Below are 21,226 nucleotides of genomic sequence, written 5' to 3'. Positions count from 1 at the left end.
ATTTGGCATGTTTATGGCGTGAGCTGGTATAATGCTCACCTTGTTGTTAATTTCTTTCCTCAAAACGTCCATCTCTCCGGGCACAGTTCCAAACTGAGTCTGGGGAGGGATATAGAGGGAGGAGCCAGGTCACGCCCCCTTTGAAAGTCTTAAAGTGCCCATGTCTCCTGCGGATCCGTCTATATCCCATGGTTCTTTTGGTGTCCCCAACATCCTCTACGGATTTATAGAAAAGGATTTACCGGTAGGTATTAAAATCCTGTTTTTAACTGCCCTTCCCACATGCCATATGTGGTCTGCGCTGCAGCCACTACTGATAATGACTAGCAGCTGGGTAAGTAGAGATGATACACTTACAAAGCTTTGATACTATCTTGCCGTGCCGCATCATGTATTTCTAACATGCATGATACAGAATTTATTTGTTTATGATAAAACATGTAGACCTAAAGCTTTATAGAAATCAAATAGGAGGCCCACCTTGAGCTTGCCAGGGGCCTCCAAGTCTCTAGTTACACCACTGGTCATTAGGGCTGCATACCCAAAGTACAATTGCCTCCACTGGAGCTTGTGTATAACACACACACACACACACACACCTCTCAAACTCTGTCCTCGGGGGCACACACAGTGCATGTTTTGCAGGTCTCCTCACAGAATCGCAAGTGAAATAATTAGCTCCACCTGTGGACCTTTTAAAATGTGTCGGTGAGTAATTAATACACCTGTGCACCTGCTGGGTTACCTGCAAAACATGCACTGTGTGTGCCCCAGAGGACCGAGTTTGAGAACCTCTGCTATACACCATGCAAAGTATCCTAGTTGTACATCAGCATATCTAGATGGTGCTCCTGGTGAACACAGTGCGCTTGTCTCCTCTCCGTGAACTAGTCCATAAGCGCACAGAGAAATAGAACTCTGGACTTTCATTCTGTGCAGTAGTGTCCAGCATCCTAACACGTTAGAAGCACCCCCTTTATTCACTGGAACATTAGCTGCATTGACTACTTAGTTTAGTCATGAGGACATTGGAACTATTACATGTCGCTCTATTGTGTTTTTGAAGACTGCTTTAAAATTGTGCAAACTGCCCCCAATTTCAAAATATGGATACCCCTGGTGAACTCCTGTTGTGTCCCATGAAAAGTTTGTATACGTACTGTAGCTAGAAAAACTCCAGATAATTTCTATAAAATCTGGGACAGATGGCTTTCTTCTCCATATAGTCCGGGCCTTTCTACATCTACAGTCTAACTCAATGTTGAATATGTTGCATACTGCAACTCCTAGTTTATTAAAGTACAGGTTGAGTATCCCTTATCCAAAATGCTTGGGACCAGACGTATTTTGGATATCAGATTTTTCCGTATTTTGGAATAATTGCATACCATAATAAGATATCATGGTGATGGGACCTAAATCTAAGCACAGAATGCATTTATGTTACATATACACCTTAAACACACAGCCTGAAGGCAATTTTAGCCAATATTTTTTATAACTTTGTGCATTAGAGTGTGTCTACATTCACACAATTCATTTATGTTTCATATACACCTTATACACACAGCCTAAAGGTCATTTAATACAATATTTTTAATAACTTTGTGTATTAAACAAAGTTTGTGTACATTGAGTCATCAAAAAACAAAGGTTTCCCTATCTCACTCTCATTCAAAAAAGTCCGTATTTCGGAATATTCCGTATTTTCGGAATATTTGGATATGGGATACTCAACCTGTATCTGTAGTACCTAACTTGTCTCTTTATTTTTGAATATATGTGTGTACACTTTCTTATGTTGGTATATTTTTCCCGATGCATGTCCACTATTTTATACCGCTGATTGTTCTACTGCAGCGGTGGCCAACCAGTGGCTCTTGAGCCTCATGAGGCTCTTTCTTTATTTAAATGTGGCTCCCAACACTCTAAATCAGAGGACCACAACAGATACAGAAACTGCTACACTCCAGCCAGACATGCAGCAGCATTACAGGGACTGAAAATTGAAGGAGCCAGATACTAGAGGCGAGACACCCACTGGCAAACAGAGAACACATTAGGGGCTGAAGCAATGGCACGACTTGGTGGGGGAACTTTAGTGACACATGAGGGTGGACTAGAGTGACACAAGGTGGAGCTGGCTGGAGTGACACAGAAGGGTCCTGGCAGGAGTGACACATGGAGGAGCTGACTGGAGTGATGAAGGAGGGTGCTGGAAGTAGTGACACATGGGAAAGCTGGCTGGAGTGACATAGGAGGGTGCTAGCAGGAATGTCACATGGGGAGCTGGCTGGAGTCACATAGGAGGGTGCTAGCAGGAGTGTCACATGGGGAGCTTGCTGGAGTGACACATGGGGGAACTTAAGTTTATTATGTGAATCTGGCTTTTTCAATTATTTTATGTGAAAGTGGCTTTTTCAATGGATCTGACTTTCATTTTTTTAATTTTATGTCGTTCTGGCTTTTTCAATGTATTTTATACCAGGGGTGTGGTCTAGCAGGCACAAGGCCACATTCCATTTTTGCATGCGCCCCTTCGGCTCGATGTCAGCTCTTTGACGTACCTAACAAGGTTTTTTGGCTCTTTGTCACTGACTGGTTGGCCGCCCCTGTTCTACTGTATACTGTGATATGTACAGAAAGAGACCACACCAAGGACTTTTATTTTTACCTTTTTTCTTTTTATGATTTTACTGTCCATTTATACATACAGGATATGTTTTTTTATATTCTCATCACAAAGCATATGTTATTGTTTGTTTAAATTGCATCAAACGCAAAAATAAAAAATATTGAATTTAAAAAAAAAAAGTAATTGTGCAAACTGCACCTAGAAATGTACAACTGTAAAGTGCAAAATATAATCTGTACAAAGTACAGGAGACGCGTTGTGGTGTGGAAATGGCTGGGCACCCCTCAGTACAGCAAAATACAATGCTAGATATTGTAATTTGTGTGTTTGCTAAAAACCAATAGGAATGTTATAAAAACAGAAGATGGTTCGGGTACATTCTTCCTCCTCTTGTCACCCAAAGTGGAACTTAAGCGGGTTTAGTTCTGCTGTGCAGAATACATGTCTTATGCTAAACAGGTACAGCAGGTGACTTCTTGTAACCAGCTTGATACATGGACGCGATTCGTAAAACTGTGTATTACTGGCATGTCACGCTTTCCGCCTTGTTGATGCCTCTAATTTTGTTTGTAAAACAGGTTAAGAAAGAAACTCAGAGAGTCAGAGAATTTGAAGAAGGTCTAGTCAGTCAGTACAAGTTTTATCTGGAAAACCTGGAACAGACAATAAAAGGTAATGTGATTTGTATAATGTATATTGTGTTTTGGTGCTAATGTTAGAGGTATGATGTGAATGTGTATATACAAAAAGCTGCAAATTTGGGAAGGAACTATATATGCACACAGTTATAGACAAATAGTGGGAAGCCCCTGGGGTAATGGGGAGCACCCAGTATATTGACACTTCTACACTGTTGTAGCTTACACCAAAGATTCACAAACTCTGGGGCAGATGTATTAAGCCTGGAGAAGTGATAAATTCAAGGTGATAACGCACCAGCCAATCATTACAGGTTTGAAAAATGACAGGAGTTGATTGGCTGGTGCGTTATCACCTTCCACTTATCCCTGCTTTATCACTTCTCTAGGCTTAATACATCTGCCCCTCTTTCCTGAAGGCGCCCTAACAGTCCAGGTTTTATCCATGACTGAGTACAGATGGTTAAATCAAATTGATTGAGGTACTAATTTAGTCACTTGTGCCCAAACTTGGATATCCTTAAAACCTTGGGAACCAATGTTTCTCTGACGTCCTAAGTGGATGCTGGGGACTCCGTCAGGACCATGGGGATTGGCGGCTCCGCAGGAGACAGGGCACAAAACTAAAGCTTTAGGATCAGGTGGTGTGTACTGGCTCCTCCCCCTATGACCCTCCTCCAAGCCTCAGTTAGGTTTTTGTGCCCGTCCGAGCAGGGTGCAATCTAGGTGGCTCTCTTAAGGAGCTGCTTAGAAAAAGTTTTTAGGTTTCTTATTTTCAGTGAGTCCTGCTGGCAACAGGCTCACTGCATCGAGGGACTTAGGGGAGAGAAGTTCAACTCACCTGCGTGCAGGATGGATTGGCTTCTTAGGCTACTGGACACCATTAGCTCCAGAGGGAGTCGGAACACAGGTCTCACCCTGGGGTTCGTCCCGGAGCCGCGCCGCCGACCCCCCTTGCAGATGCTGAAGATTGAAGGTCCAGAAACCGGCGGCAGAAGGCTTTTCAGTCTTCATGAAGGTAGCGCACAGCACTGCAGCTGTGCGCCATTGTTGTCACACACTTCACACCAACGGTCACGGAGGGTGCAGGGCGTTGCTGGGGGCGCCCTGGGCAGCAATGTATAATACCTTATTCTGGCTAAAAATACATCACATATAGCCCCTGGAGGCTATATGGATGTATTTAACCCCTGCCAGGTCTCAGAAAAACGGGAGAAGAAGCCCGCCGAAAAGGGGGCGGGGCCTATTCTCCTCAGCACACAGCGCCATTTTCCCTCACAGAAAGGCTGGTGGGAAGGCTCCCAGGCTCTCCCCTGCACTGCACTACAGAAACAGGGTTAAAACAGAGAGGGGGGGCACTTATTTGGCGATATGTATATATATAATAAAATGCTATAAGGGAAAAACACTTATATAAAGGTTGTCCCTGCATAATATAGCGTTTTTGGTGTGTGCTGGCAAACTCTCCCTCTGTCTCCCCAAAGGGCTAGTGGGGTCCTGTCCTCTATCAGAGCATTCCCTGTGTGTGTGCTGTGTGTCGGTACTTGTGTGTCGGCATGTATGAGGACGATGTTGGTGAGGAGGCGGAGCAATTGCCGGTAATGGTGATGTCACTCTCTAGGGAGTCGACACCGGAATGGATGGCTTATTTAAGGAATTACGTGATAATGTCAACACGCTGCAAGGTCGGTTGACGACATGAGACGGCCGGCAAACCAATTAGTACCTGTCCAGGCGTCTAAAACACCGTCAGGGGCGTTAAAACGTCCTTTCTCTATCGTCCTAGTGGATGCTGGGGTTCCTGAAAGGACCATGGGGAATAGCGGCTCCGCAGGAGACAGGGCACAAAAGTAAAGCTTTCCGATCAGGTGGTGTGCACTGGCTCCTCCCCCTATGACCCTCCTCCAAGCCAGTTAGATTTTTGTGCCCGGCCGAGAAGGGTGCAATCTAGGTGGCTCTCCTAAAGAGCTGCTTAGAAAAGTTTAGCTTAGGTTTTTTATTTTACAGTGAGTCCTGCTGGCAACAGGATCACTGCAACGAGGGACTTAGGGGAGAAGAAGTGAACTCACCTGCGTGCAGGATGGATTGGCTTCTTGGCTACTGGACATCAGCTCCAGAGGGACGATCACAGGTACAGCCTGGATGGTCACCGGAGCCTTGCCGCCGGCCCCCTTGCAGATGCTGAAGTAAGAAGAGGTCCAGAATCGGCGGCAGAAGACTCCTCAGTCTTCTAAAGGTAGCGCACAGCACTGCAGCTGTGCGCCATTTTCCTCTCGGCACACTTCACACGGCAGTCACTGAGGGTGCAGGGCGCTGGGAGGGGGGCGCCCTGGGAGGCAAATGAATACCTATTTTGGCTAAAAATACCTCACATATAGCCTCCGGAGGCTATATGGAGATATTTAACCCCTGCCAGAATCCGTTAAGAGCGGGAGACGAGGCCGCCGAAAAAGGGGCGGGGCCTATCTCCTCAGCACACAGCGCCATTTTCCCTCACAGAAAGGCTGGAGGGAAGGCTCCCAGGCTCTCCCCTGCACTGCACTACAGAAACAGGGTTAAAACAGAGAGGGGGGGCCACTAATTTGGCGTTAGAAATATATAAAAAAGATGCTATAAGGGAAAACACTTATATAAGGTTGTCCCTATATAATTATAGCGTTTTTGGTGTGTGCTGGTAAACTCTCCCTCTGTCTCTCCAAAGGGCTAGTGGGTCCTGTCCTCTATCAGAGCATTCCCTGTGTGTGTGCTGTGTGTCGGTACGTGTGTGTCGACATGTATGAGGACGATGTTGGTGAGGAGGCGGAGCAATTGCCTGTAATGGTGATGTCACTCTCTAGGGAGTCGACACCGGAATGGATGGCTTATTTAGGGAATTACGTGATAATGTCAACACGCTGCAAGGTCGGTTGACGACATGAGACGGCCGACAAACAATTAGTACCGGTCCAGACGTCTCAAAAACACCGTCAGGGGTTTTAAAACGCCCGTTTACTTTAGTCGGTCGACACAGACACAGACAGGGACACTGAATCCAGTGTCGACGGTGAATAAACAAACGTATTCCTTATTAGGGCCACACGTTAAAGGCAATGAAGGAGGTGTTACATATTTCTGATACTACAAGTACCACAAAAGAGGGTATTATGTGGGATGTGAAAAAACTACCGTAGTTTTTCCTGAATCAGATAAATTAAATAAAGTGTGTGATGATGCGTGGGTTCCCCCCGATAGAAAATTATGGGCGGTATACCCTTTCCCGCCAGAAGTTAGGGCGCGTTGGGAAACACCCCTTAGGGTGGATAAGGCGCTCACACGCTTATCAAAACAAGTGGCGGTACCGTCTATAGATAGGGCCGTCCTCAAGGACCAGCTGACAGGAGGCTGGAAAATATCATAAAAAGTATATACACACATACTGGTGTTATACTGCGACCAGCGATCGCCTCAGCCTGGATGTGCAGAGCTGGGGTGGCTTGGTCGGATTCCCTGACTAAAAATATTGATACCCTTGACAGGGACAGTATTTTATTGACTATAGAGCATTTAAAGGATGCATTTCTATATATGCGAGATGCACAGAGGGATATTTGCACTCTGGCATCAAGAGTAAATGCGATGTCCATATCTGCCAGAAGATGTTATGGACACGACAGTGGTCAGGTGATGCAGATTCCAAACGGCACAAAGGTGTATTGCCGTATAAAGGAAGAGGAGTTATTTGGGGTCGGTCCATCGGACCTGGTGGCCACGGCAACTGCTGGAAAATCCGCCGTTTTTACCCTAAGTCACATCTCTGCAGAAAAAGACACCGTCTTTTCAGCCTCAGTCCTTTCGTCCCTATAAGATCATATCTGCCCAGGGATAGAGGAAAGGGAAGAAGACTGCAGCAGGCAGCCCATTCCCAGGAACAGAAGCGTTCCACCGCTTCTGACAAGTTCTCAGCATGGCGCTGAGACCGTACAGGACCCCTGGATCCTACAAGTAGTATCCCAGGGGTACAGATTGGAATGTCGAGACGTTTCCCCTTCGCAGGCTCCTGAAGTCTGCTTTACCAAGGTCTCCCTCCGACAAGGAGGCAGTATGGGAAAAAATTCACAAGCTGTATTCCCAGCAGGTGATAATTAAATTACCCCTCCTACTACAAGAAAAGGGGTATTATTCCACACTATATTGTGGTACTGAAGCCAGAAGGCTAGGTGAGACTTATTCTAAAAAATTTTTTGAACACTTACAAAGGTTCAAATCAAGATGGAGTCACTCAGAGCAGTGATAACGAACCAGGAAGAAGGGGACTATATAGTGTCCCGGGACATCAGGGATGCTTACCTCTATGTCCCAAATTTGCCCTTCTCACTAAGGGTACCTCAGGTTCGTGGTGCAGAACTGTCACTATCAGTTTCAGACGCTGCCGTTTGGATTGTCCACGGCACCCCGGGTCTTTACCAAGGTAATGGCCGAAATGATGATTCTTCTTCGAAGAAAAGGCGTCTTAATTATCCCTTACTTGGACGATCTCCTGATAAGGGCATAGTCCAGGGAACAGTTGGAGGTCGGAGAAGCACTATCTCGGATACTGCTACAACAGCACGGGTGGATTCTAAATATTCCAAAATCGCAGCTGATCCCGACGACACGTCTGCTGTGCCTAGGGATGATTCTGGACACAGTCCAGAAAAAGGTGTTTCTCCCGGAAGAGAAAGCCAGGGAGTTATCCGAGCTAGTCAGGAACCTCCTAAAAACAGTGCATCATTGCACAAGGGTCCTGGTAAAAATGGTGGCTTCCTACGAAGCAATTCCATTCGGCAGATTTCACGCAAGAACTTTTCAGTGGGATCTGCTGGACAAATGGTCCGGATCGCATCTTCAGATGCATCAGCGGATAACCCTATATCCAAGGACAAGGGTGTCTCTCCTGTGGTGGTTATAGAGTGCTCATCTTCTAGAGGGCCGCAGATTCGGCATTCAGGATTGGATGCTGGTGACCACGGAGCCCAGCCCGAGAGGCTGGGGAGCAGTCACACAAGGAAAAAATTTCCAGGGAGTGTGATCAAGTCTGGAGTCTTTTCTCCACATAAATATACTGGAGCTAAGGGTAAATTTATAATGCTTCAAGGTCAGCCGGTATTGATCCAGTGGGAAAAACATCACGGCAGTCGCCCACGTAAACAGACAGGGCGACACAAGAAGCAGGAGGGCAATGGCAAAAACTGCAAGGACTTTTCGCTGGGCGGAAAATCATGTGATAGCACTGTCAGCAGTGTTTCATCCCGGGAATGGAAACTGGGAAGCAGACTTCCTCAGCAGGCACGACCTCCACCCGGGAGATTGGAAACTTCATTGGGAAGTTTTTTCCACATGATTGTAAACCGTTGGGAAATACCAAAGGTGGACATGATGGCGTCCCGTCTGAACAAAAAACGGGACAGGTATTGCGCCAGGTCAAGAGACCCTCAGGCAATAGCTGTGGACGTTCTGGTAACACCGTGGGTGTACCAGTCGGTGTATGTGTTCCCTCCTCTGCTTCTCATACCTACGGTGCTGAGAATTATAAGACGTAGAGGAGTAAGAACTATACTCATGGCTCCGGATTGGCCAAGAAGGACTTGGTACCCGGAACTTCAAGAGATGCTCACAGAGGTCTTATGGCCTCTGCCGCTAAGAAGGGACTTGCTTCAGCAAGTACCATGTCTGTTCCAAGACTTACCGCAGCTGCGTTTGTCGGCATGGCGGTGGAAAGCCGGATCCTAAGGGAAAAAGGCATTCCGGAAGAGGTCATTCCTACCCTGGTCAAAGCCAGAAAGGAGGTGACCGCACAACATTATCACCACATGTGGCGAAAATATGTTGCGTGGTGTGAGGCCAGGAAGGCCCCACAAAGAAATTTCAACTCGGTCGTTTCCTGCATTTCCTGCAAACAGGAGTGTCTATGGGCCTCAAATTGGGGTCCATTAAGGTTCAAATTTCGGCCCTGTCGATTTTCTTCCAGAAAGAATTGGCTTCAGTTCCTGAAGTCCAGAAGTTTGTCAAGGGAGTATTGCATATACAACCCCCTTTTGTGCCTCCAGTGGCACTGTGGGATCTCAACGTAGTTCTGGGATTCCTCAAATCACATTGGTTTAAAACCAGTCAAATCTGTGGATTTGAAGCATCTCACATGAAAAGTGACCATGCTCTTGGCCCTGGCCTGGACCAGGCGAGTGTCAAATTGGTGGTTTTTTCTCAAAAAAGCCCATATCTGTTTGTCCATTCGGACAGGGCAGAGCTGCGGACTCGTCCCCAGTTCTCTCCCTAAGGTGGTGTCAGTGTTTCACCTGAACCAGCTTATTGTGGTGCCTTGCACCTACTAGGGACTTGGAGGACTCCAAGTTGCTAGATGTTGTCAGGGCCCTGAAAATATGTTCCAGGACGGCTGGAGTCAGGAAAACTGACTTGCTGTTATCCTGTATGCACCCAACAAACTGGGTGCTCTTGCTTCTAAGCAGACTATTGCTAGTTGGATGTGTAATACAATTCAGCTTGCACATTCTGTGGCAGGCCTGCCACAGCCAAAATATGTAAATGCCCATTCCACAAGGAAGGTGGGCTCATCTTGGGCGGCTGCCCGAGGGGTCTCGGCTTTACAACTTTGCCGAGCAGCTACTTGGTCAGGGGCAAACACGTTTGCTAGATTCTACAAATTTGATACCCTGGCTAAGGAGGACCTGGAGTTCTCTCATTCGGTGCTGCAGAGTCATCCGCACTCTCCCGCCCGTTTGGGAGCTTTGGTATAATCCCCATGGTCCTTTCAGGAACCCCAGCATCCACTAGGACGATAGAGAAAATAAGAATTTACTTACCGATAATTCTATTTCTCGGAGTCCGTAGTGGATGCTGGGCGCCCATCCCAAGTGCGGATTATCTGCAATACTTGTACATAGTTACAAAAATCGGGTTATTATTGTTGTGAGCCATCTTTTCAGAGGCTCCGCTGTTATCATACTGTTAACTGGGTTTAGATCACAAGTTGTACGGTGTGATTGGTGTGGCTGGTATGAGTCTACCCGGGATTCAAAATTCCTCCCTTATTGTGTACGCTCGTCCGGGCACAGTACCTAACTGGCTTGGAGGAGGGTCATAGGGGGAGGAGCCAGTGCACACCACCTGATCGGAAAGCTTTACTTTTGTGCCCTGTCTCCTGCGGAGCCGCTATTCCCCATGGTCCTTTCAGGAACCCCAGCATCCACTACGGACTCCGAGAAATAGAATTATCGGTAAGTAAATTCTTATTTTTACCTCAGTCGGTCGACACAGACACGGACACTGACTCCAGTGTCGACGGTGAAGAAACAAACGTATTTTCCTTTAGGGCCACACGTTACTTGTTAAGGGCAATGAAGGAGATGTTACATATTTCTGATACTACAAGTACCACAAAAAAGGGTATTATGTGGAGTGTGAAAAAACTACATGTGGTTTTTCCTGAATCAGATAAATTAAATGAAGTGTGTGATGATGCGTGGGTTTCCCCCGATAGAAAATTATTGGCGGTATACCTTTTCCCGCCAGAAGTTATGGCGCGTTGGGAAACACACCTTAGGGTGGATAAGGCGCTCACACGCTTATAAAAACAAGTGGCGTTACCGTCTCCAGATACGGACGCCCTCAAGGAGCCAACTGATAGGAGGTTGGAAAATATCCTAAAAAGTATATACACACATACTGGTGTTATACTGCGACCAGCGATCGCCTCAGCCTGGATGGGCAGCGCTGGGGTGGCTTGGTCGGATTCCCTGACTGGAAATATTGATACCCTTGACAGGGACAGTATTTTATTGACTATAGAGCATTTAAAAGATGCATTTCTATATATGCGAAACTCTGGCATCAAGAGTAAGTGCGATGTCCATATCTGCCAGACGATGTTTCTGGACACGACAGTGGTCAGGTGATGCAGATTCCAAACGGCACATGGAAGTATTGCCGTATAAAGGGGAGGAGTTATTTGGGGTCGGTCCATCGGACCTGGTGGCCACGGCAACAGCTAGAAAATCCACCTTTTTTTTTTTTTACCCCAAGTCACATCTCGGCAGAAAAAGACATAGTCTTTTCAGCCTCAGTCCTTTCGTCCCCATAATATCTGCCCAGGGATAGAGGTAAGGGAAGAAGACTGCAGCAGGCAGCCCATTCCCAGGAACAGAAGCCTTCCACCGCTTCTGCCAAGTCCTCAGCATGACGCTGGGGCCGTACAAACAGGTGCGGTGGGGGGTCGTCTCAAGAGTTACAGCACGCAGTGGGCTCACTCGCAAGTGGACCCCTGGATCCTACAAGTAGTATCCCAGGGGTACAGATTGGAAATTCGAGACGTCTCCCCCTCGCAGGTTCCTGAAGTTTGCTTTACCAACGTCTACCTCCGACAGGGAGGCAGTATTGGAAACAATTCACAAGCTGTATTCCCAGCAGGTGATAATCAAAGTACCCCTCCTACAACAAGTAAAGGGGTATTATTCCACACTATATTGTGGTACTGAAGCCAGACGGCTCGGTGAGACCTATTCTAAATGGAGTCACTCAGAGCAGTGATAGCGAACCAGGAAGAAGGGGACTATATGGTGTCCCTGGACATCAAGGATGCTTTCCTCCATGTCCAAATTTGCCCTTCTCACAAAGGGTACCTCAGGTTCGTGGTACAAAACTGTCACTATCAGTTTCAGACGCTGCCGTTTGGATTGTCCACGGCACCTGGGTCTTTACCAAGGTAATGGCCGAAATGATGATTCTTCTTCAAAGAAAAGGCGTCTTAATTATCCCTTACTTGGACGATCTCCTGATAAGGGCAAGGTCCAGAGAACAGTTGGAGGTCGGAGTAGCACTATCTCAAGTAGTTCTACGACAGCACGGGTGGATTCTAAATATTCCAAAATCGCAGCTGTCTCCGACGACACGTCTGCTGTCCCTAGGGATGATTCTGGACACAGTCCAGAAAAAGGTGTTTCTCCCGGAGGAGAAAGCCAGGGAGTTATCCGAGCTAGTCAGGAACCTCCAAAAACCAGGAAAAGTGTCAGTGCATCATTGCACAAGGGTCCTGGGAAAAATGGTGGCTTCTTACGAAGCGATTCCATTCGGCAGATTTCACGCAAGAACTTTTCAGTGGGATCTGCTGGACAAATGGTCCGGATCGCATCTTCAGATGCATCAGCGGATAACCCTGTCTCCAAGGACAAGGGTGTCTCTTCTGTGGTGGCTGCAGAGTGCTCATCTACTAAAGTGCCACAGTTATGCATTCAGGACTGGGTCCTGGTGACCACGGATTCCAGCTTGAAAGGCTGGGGAGCAGTCACACAGGGAAAAAAATTTCCAGGGAGTGTGATCAAGTCTGGGGACTTCTCTCCGCATAAATATACTGGAGCTAAGAGCAATTTACAATGCTCTAAGCTTAGCAAGACCTCTGCTTCAAGGTCAGCCGGTATTGATCCAGTGGGACAACATCACGGCAGTCGCCCACGTAAACAGACAGGGCGGCACAAGAAGCAGGAGGACAATGGCAGAAACTGCAAGGATTCTTCGCTGGGCTGAAAATCATGTGATAGCACTGTCAGCAGTTTTCATTCCGGGAGTGGACAACTGGGAAGCAGACTTCCTCAGCACGACCTCCACCCGGGAGAGTGGGGACTTCATCGAGAAGTTGTTTCCACATGATTGTGCACCGTTGGGAAAGACCAAAGGTGGACATGATGGCGTCCCGCCTGAACAAAAAACTGGACAGGTATTGCGCCAGGTCAAGAGACCCTCAGGAAATAGCTGTGGACGTTCTGGTAACACCATGGGTGTACCAGTCGGTGTATGTGTTCCCTCCTCTGCTTCTCATACCAAAGGTACTGAGAATTATAAGACGTAGAGGAGTAAGAACTATACTCGTGGCTCTGGATGGGCCAAGAAGGACTTGGTACCCGGAACTTCATGAGATGCTCACAGAGGACTCAGGGCCTCTGCCGATAAGAAGGGACTTGCTTCAGCAAGTACCATGTCTGTTCCAAGACTTACCGCGGGTGCGTTTGACGGCATGGCGGTTGAACGCCGGATCCTAAGGGAAAAAAGGCATTCCGGAAGAGGTCATTCCTACCCTGGTCAAAGCCAGGAAGGAGGTGACCGCACAACATTATCACCACATGTGGCGAAAATATGTTGCGTGGTGTGAGGCCAGGAAGGCCCCACGAAGAAATTTCAACTCGGTCGATTCCTGCATTTCCTGCAAACAGGAGTGTCTATGGGCCTCAAATTGGGGTCCATAAAGGTTCAAATTTCGGCCCTGTCGATTTTCTTCCAGAAAGAATTGGCTTCAGTTCCTGAAGTCCAGAAATTTGACAAGGGAGTACTGCATATACAACCCCCTTTTGTGCCTCCAGTGGCACTGTGGGATCTCAACGTAGTCCTGGGATTCCTCAAATCACGTTGGTTTAAACCGCTCAAATCTGGGGATTTGAAATATCTCACATGGAAAGTGACCATGATGTTGGCCCTGGCCTCGGCCAGGCGAGTGTCAGAATTGGCGGCTTTGTCTCACAAAAGCCCATATCTGATTGTCCATTCGGACAGGGCAGAGCTGCGGACTCGTCCCCAGTTTCTCCCTAAGGTGGTGTCAGCGTTTCATCTGAACCAGCTTATTGTGGTACCTGCGGCTACTAGAGACTTGGAGGACTCCAAGTTGCTAGATGTTGTCAGAGCCCTGAAAATATAGATTTCCAGGACGGCTGGAGTCAGGAAAACTGACTTGCTGTTATCCTGTATGCACCCAAAAAACTGGGTGCTCTTGCTTCTAAGCAGACGATTGCTAGTTGAATGTGTAGTACAATTCAGCTTGCACATTCTGTGGCAGGACTGCCACAGCCAAAATATATAAATGCCCATTCCACAAGGAAGGTGGGCTCATCTTGGGCGACTGCCCGAGGGGTCTCGGCTTTACAACTTTGCCGAGCTGCTACTTGGTCAGGGGCACACCCTGGCTGAGGAGGACCTGGAGTTCTCTCACTCGGTGCTGCAGAGTCATCCGCACTCTCCCGCCCGTTTGGGAGCTTTGGTATAATCCCCATGGTCCTGACGGAGTCCCCAGCATCCACTTAGGACGTCAGAGAAAATAAGATTTTACTTACCGATAAATCTATTTCTCGTAGTCCGTAGTGGATGCTGGGCGCCCATCCCAAGTGCGGATTGTCTGCAATACTTGTACATAGTTATTGTTACAAAAAAATCGGGTTGTTATTGTTGTGAGCCGTCTGTTCAGAGGCTCCTACGTTTGTCATACTGTTAACTGGGTTTAGATCACAAGTTATACGGTGTGATTGGTGTGGCTGGTATGAGTCTTACCCGGGATTCAATATCCTTCCTTATTGTGTACGCTCGTCCGGGCACAGTATCCTAACTGAGGCTTGGAGGAGGGTCATAGGGGGAGGAGCCAGTACACACCACCTGATCCTAAAGCTTTAGTTTTGTGCCCTGTCTCCTGCGGAGCCGCTAATCCCCATGGTCCTGACGGAGTCCCCAGCATCCACTACGGACTACGAGAAATAGATTTATCGGTAAGTAAAATCTTATTTTTTCTTCCACCTCGTGGCAATTAATTAAACTAGTGGATGACCCTCCTATTTATTTTATTTATTAACGGGATATTCTCTTAACGCTGTACGTTCTTTCTTTAAGTCTTGATTATAAATATCATTTATATTTTTTGTACCTCTATTACTGACATTGTAAAGCCTGCATTGTGTAATATACTTCAGAATCAATAAAATATGTTTAAGATTTAAAAAAAAACAAAAAAACCTTGGGAACCTCTTCTTCTTTACACATTAATTAAGCTAGAAATTCCCAGCACTGTCCGAGACGTGCAGTGAGATGCCGGACCACACTGCTTGCCTGTATGCATGGTAGTGTGGCTTTAAGAATAAGCATCCGTGAGCCTGAAAAGAGTAGTGAGTGTTGGGGAACATTTGGGACTTCAGTGACAAAGACAGCTGAACTTGCTACAATGCAGGTGTATGGGTGGGCGCCTTTTGTCCTTTTATAATGAATTTTTGTTCATGTAAGCCTTTATATCTTCTCTCACAATGGGTATTTTATACGCAGATTGGAAGCAAATGAAAGCCAAGAAGAGTGAGGTTGTGTCATTAAAGGCCTACAAAGGGCTGGCGGAGGTGGCGGTGACCTGCTTGTGTGAGCTGATGATCTCACTTTCCCATTTCAACTTCCACAACAACATCATCGTCCTTGTGGTACCGCTCATCGATGACCAGTCCAAAAAGGTCAGCAGCAGTTAATGAGTTCAGGAACACGGCTATATTCTGTCCAGCTAATTTATAAGTTGTGCCAGAAACACATGGGTGCGATCCTGCTGCTCATCCCCAGATGGGATCAGAGCTCTCCCAGCACATGTGGGTCTGTAGTCTATACCAAGTAAGGTGATTAAATCGCCCATAGACACGATTGTATCATGCTAATTGTTGCATTAAGTTGTTGCCATTCTCCTAACGCCACTAGTAATGCACCCTGAATAAATCTAATTATTTATATTTGTATTGGCTTTAAACTACCTATACTGTCTAAATCTTAGGCAATATTTATATTAGCTCTGTATATGTGTGAGTAGAATTTCCTGTGTCACTGACCTCATGGCCATTCAGAAGCAGGCTGCATGTTGTCCCAGGGTGTGACTGAGGAGCACAGGGAGCATGCTGCTGCCAGTACATGGCATAGTAGTAACATTGGGCCTAATTCAGATCTGATCACAGCAGCAAATTAGTTCGCTAATGGGCAAAACCATGTGCACTGCAGGGGGGGCAGATATAACACGTGCAGAGTGTTAGATTTGGGTGGGTTATTTTGTTTCTGTGCAGGGTAAATACTGCTTTATTTTTACACTGCAATTTAGATTTCAGTTTGAACACACCCCACCTAGATCCAACTCTCTCTGCACATGTTATATCCTCCCCCCCTCGCAGTGCACTTGGTTTTGCTCATCTGCTAACAAATATGCTGCTGCGATCAACTCTGAATTAGGCCCCCATGAACAAAGAAATGAATTGCCAAATCACATATTTAGTCTACAGAACTTAGTGACTGATTTCAAGGTGGCCCCCTTCCACCTTGTAATATACTGTAGTAACATAGTTAATGAGGTTGAAAAGAAGCAAAATGCCCATCGGGTTCAACCTGTATTCTGTATTAAGCTGTGCACAATATAATGCACCAGCTGAAGTAATGGTTTCGTACCAATTGACAACTATATTTCGTACCACTCCCAGAAACTTAATGTCAATATATTAAATGCTATAGCCTTGGATACTTTTTTCAGCTAGAAAACTGTCCAATCCTTTTTAAATGCATTTACAGAATCCGCCATTATTACCTTCTCCGGCAGGGAGTTCCAAATCATTATTGCCCTTACGGCGAAGAACCCTTTCCTACGTTTTGTATTGAATTTTCTCTCCTCTAGCCTCAGCGAGTGCCCACGTGTCCTATGCAGAGTTCTATTAATAAACAAATCCCCTGATAACTCCTTGTAATGACCCTTTACATATTTGAAGATGTTAATAATGTCTCCTCTTAGTCGCCACTTTTCTAGTGTATACATATTTAACCTACAGTAGTAAGCCTTTCCTCGTACTCCAGTGTCTCTAACCATTTAATTAGTTTAGTAGCTCGCCTTTGAACGCCTCTGATATCTTTTTTTTATACAATAGTGCCCAAAATTGAACACAATATTCCTGGTTCGGACGTACCAATGATTTCTACTGAGACAGGATTTCATCCTCGTCCCTTGTCTCAATACCCCGTTTTATGCACGCAAGGACTTTACTTGCTTTCGTTGCTGCATTTTGACGTTGTATACTGTTATTAAGCTTATTATGAGCACCACCAAATCTTTCTTTAAATTTCTTCACTGGGTGTGCTGGCTCCTCCCCTCTATGCCCCCTCTCACAGTCAGTTTAGAAAAAAGTACCCTCAGGAGAGGATGCACACTCTGTGCTCCAGAGAGTTTTCTTCAACTCCTTTTCGATGTTTGTTATTTTCGGTATGCTGTTTGGGCAACAGCATACCTGCACCGTGGGAGTTAGGGGGGGGGGAAGGCGCTCACCGGCCTTGTGAGTTGCAGAGCTGCTTCCCTGCTGCAGAACCACCATCCTGAGGGGTGGTTGTTCAGCGGGGCACTGCGCCTTGGCTGTCACAACCGCAGCACGCCGCACACCCCTAACACTGCCTGAAGGTGACGTCTGTGGGGAGTACAAACCGGGGGCCCCGCTAGGGGGGTCCCTCGGTTCAAAGTGCGGCTGAACTTGGGCGCGGCGTACGGGACCTTCCTGGGGTGGTCCCGCTAGGGTCCCCCCGTGTAGACTGGCAGACAATTGCTTGAACTAGCACTTGTGTTACGTTTTTGAGCAAACGGGAGACATTGCCAGTATAAATAATCACTGTAGCTCCGGCGCCTTTGGTAGGGGGCGGAGCTACCTCAGAGCGGGACCAGAGGCATTTTGGCGCCTTCCTCTGCTTAATGCAGCCACAGACAGCACACACAGCGCTTCCTGCCTCACAAGACACGCTGGAAAACTGGTACAGGGTGTAGCAAAGGGGGAGAGCTGCTATTGTATACTATCTGGGTCCTCTACAGGACAGAAATTATTAGTCTTTACTGTGATATAGTTAGCTGTCAGCCTCACTGGGGCTGTGCAGCTAGGGGTGTGCTGGTGTCCTTCTCCCTGTGTGTCTCCTCTCACATACAGTAAGGGCAGGCTTGAGAATACTGTCTGTGTGTATGTTATTGTGCTTAGTGTGAAACATGGGTAAACACAAGCTGTGCAGTGTATATCACACCAGATTCTCTCCAGTATCATATGATTCTGTTTCATGTGAACAATGCAGCCAATCTTCATAAATCAGGGAAGGGGCTTGGGGAGAGGGTCCAGAGCCCGCATGGCTAGGGTCCCTGAAAAATATGATGTCTGATATGTCATCCCCAGTGATCGCGCTGAGACCAGAAAAAAGTGGGTCCCAGGGACCCCTCACTTTGAAAAATTGGGGTCCTACCTGTCCTTTTCTGGGTCCCATCGGAATGAAGGTTTTAATTAGTCTTATTAATGATTCATATATAAAAACACAAACTTGATTTGGACACTACAAAAGTCATGCAAGGGGGAGGATGGGGTGACGATGCTGCTGGGCTGTGTAGCATACAGGACACCCCGCACTATAGATGTAACTAGACATTTTGGTGCCCTTGTGGCAGAAAGAGAATTGGTGCTCCCCCACCCACACTGAAAACTGCGACAGTGTGTGCCAAATTTATTTAGGGGCGTGGCTTCGTGGGGAAGGGGCGTGGCCACATACTAGTACCAATTCACATTACTCCACACAGTAGTGCCGCTTATACACATTGCACCAGGTAGAACCTCCTGTACACATTGCGCCAGGCAGAGCACGTTATACACATTGCGCCACACATTGCACCAGGTAGAGCACGTTATACACACTGCACCAGGTAGAGCACGTTATACACATTGCGCCAGGTAGAGCACGTTATACACATTGCGCCAGGTAGAGCACGTTATACACATTGCGCCAGGTAGAGCACGTTATGCACATTGCGCCAGGTAGAGCACGTTATACACATTGCACCAGGTAGAGCACGTTATACACATTGTACCACACATTGCACCAGGTAGAGCACGTTATGCACATTGCGCCAGGTAGAGCACGTTATACACATTGCACCAGGTAGAGCACGTTATACACATTGCACCAGGTAGAGCACGTTATACACATTGTACCACACATTGCACCAGGTAGAGCACGTTTATGCACATTGCGCCAGGTAGAGCACGTTATACACATTGCACCAGGTAGAGCACGTTATACACATTGTACCACACATTGCACCAGGTAGAGCACGTTATGCACATTGCGCCAGGTAGAGCACGTTATACACATTGCACCAGGTAGAGCACGTTATACACATTGCACCAGGTAGAGCACGTTATACACATTGTACCACACATTGCACCAGGTAGAGCACGTTATGCACATTGCGCCAGGTAGAGCACGTTATACACATTGCACCAGGTAGAGCACGTTATACACATTGTACCACACATTGCGCCAGGCAGAGCACGTTATGCACATTGCGCCAGGCAGAGCACGTTATGCACATTGCGCCAGGCAGAGCACGTTATGCACATTGCGCCAGGCAGAGCACGTTATGCACATTGCGCCAGGTAGAGCACGTTATGCACTTTGCGCCAGGTAGAGCACTTAACAATTATATGATTAAAAAACAGGACAACATTATTAAATAATGCATTTTATATATGTAATGGGTTTGTGATGCCGCTATAATAGGAGCCCCAGACTGGACTTAGACACTACAAAAGTGTTGTGGGGGAGGGAGGGGTGAGAGGGTGACAATGCTGCTGGGCTGTTATCATATCGGAAGTATGTATTCAGGATCCCGGCTGTCGGGATTCCAGCAGCCGTAATACCGACGCCGGAATCCTGACAGCCGCCAGAATACCAACGCTGGCATCCCGAGGAGATCAGGATCCCGGCAACAATATCCCGACAGTCAGAATCCTGAAGGTAAGTATGCACTGCCGCCACTGGTTTAGCGTGCGGGGGAAGGGGGGTTAGGATATGGTGTTGGGGAGGTTAGGGTTAGGTTTAGGCTGCGGGAAACAGAGGGTTAGTGGTGGCAGGTTAGGGTACCCTCTGAACTCATGTCGGCATTCCTGCGATCGGGATGCTGGTGTTGGTATACTGTATGCCGACATCCTGACCGCCGACTTCGGACACTTGGTACAACCGCTGGATTCGAGTCATGTTGCCTGTAATTTAAGTGCTGAGTGATCAACTTGAGTGACACTCACTGTGCTGGCTGTCTTTACAGTAACCAGCAGTAACCAACAAAGACAGCCAGCACAGTGAGGGTCACTGAAGTTGATCACTCAGCACATAAATTACAGGCAGCATGACTCGAATCCAGTGGTTCTACCAAGTGTCCTGTATGCTGCAGAGACCAGCAGCACTGTCACCCTCTCGCCTCACCCACACCCCATGCAACATTTTTGTGGTGTTTAACACCTGTTTGCCGATGCCATGCAGCCCCCATATCCGCCTTCCCACCGATATGTGCAGCCCCCCAGCCACCACCGCAAGTCCAGCTCACCCTTCCTCAGTGTCGCAGCACTTAGTCTGCGGTCACCGGCGTTCACCTCCCCCCGCAGCACAGTGTGCAGCGCTGTAGAGCCGTCCTCACTCTCTGTCCGGCCCCCGTGAAGCTGCAGCAGGTGATCGGGGGAGGGGGGGGCTGTGGGCGTTGCCGCAAGAGGACTGGTAAGGCTCCGCCTCTGTCCTCTTATTACAGGAAGCTTAAACAAGACAACCAGCTTCAGCGGAGCGCGTCCCCGGGGACCCACACAGTTTAGAGAAGTGAGTCCCCGAACCACAGGAGTGGGTACTTATTTATATTTTTATATATATATATATATATAAAAATATAAATATCTTACCTCCTAGAGGATGCTGGGGACTCCAAAAGGACCATGGGGTATAGACTGGATCCGCAGGAGCTTGGGCACACTGAAAAGACTTTGACTGGGTGTGAACTGGCTCCTCCCTCTATGCCCCTCCTCCAGACCTCAGTTAGACTTTGCCCAGGACTGACTGACGACACTCTCACTAGGGGAGCTCTCCTGAGTTTCTCTAGAAAAGACTTTGTTAGGTTTTTTTATTTTCAGGGAGACCTGCTGGCTACAGGCTCCCTGCATCGAGGGACTGAGAGGAGAAGACCCACTTCTACTTAGTTAAGGGCTCTGCTTCTTAGGCTACTGGACACCATTAGCTCCAGAGGGTTCGATCACTTGGTGCGCCTAGCGGCTTGTTCCCGGAGCCGCGCCGTCACCCCCCTCACAGAAGCCAGAAGAAAGAAGCCGGG

The 21,226-nt window shown here is 47.4% G+C and overlaps 1 protein-coding gene across 2 annotated transcripts in view; it reads left to right on the top strand.

Annotated features, from left to right (window-relative positions):
- The window catches only part of NOC3L (NOC3 like DNA replication regulator), a 221,075-nt gene that overhangs the window by 27,793 nt on the left and 172,056 nt on the right, over window positions 1–21,226 (top strand). For both annotated transcript variants that reach the window (XM_063961653.1, XM_063961651.1), the window contains exons 8-9: window positions 3,214–3,307; window positions 15,373–15,548. In XM_063961653.1, the coding sequence (XP_063817723.1) occupies window positions 3,214–3,307; window positions 15,373–15,548 (270 nt within the window). The remainder of the gene's footprint in view (window positions 1–3,213; window positions 3,308–15,372; window positions 15,549–21,226) is intronic.

Source organism: Pseudophryne corroboree, chromosome 3 (assembly GCF_028390025.1).
Source record: "Pseudophryne corroboree isolate aPseCor3 chromosome 3, aPseCor3.hap2, whole genome shotgun sequence".
Lineage (NCBI taxonomy): Eukaryota > Metazoa > Chordata > Amphibia > Anura > Myobatrachidae > Pseudophryne > Pseudophryne corroboree.
Note: the sequence above shows the minus strand (reverse complement) of the source record. Positions and strands in the feature narration are given on the sequence as shown.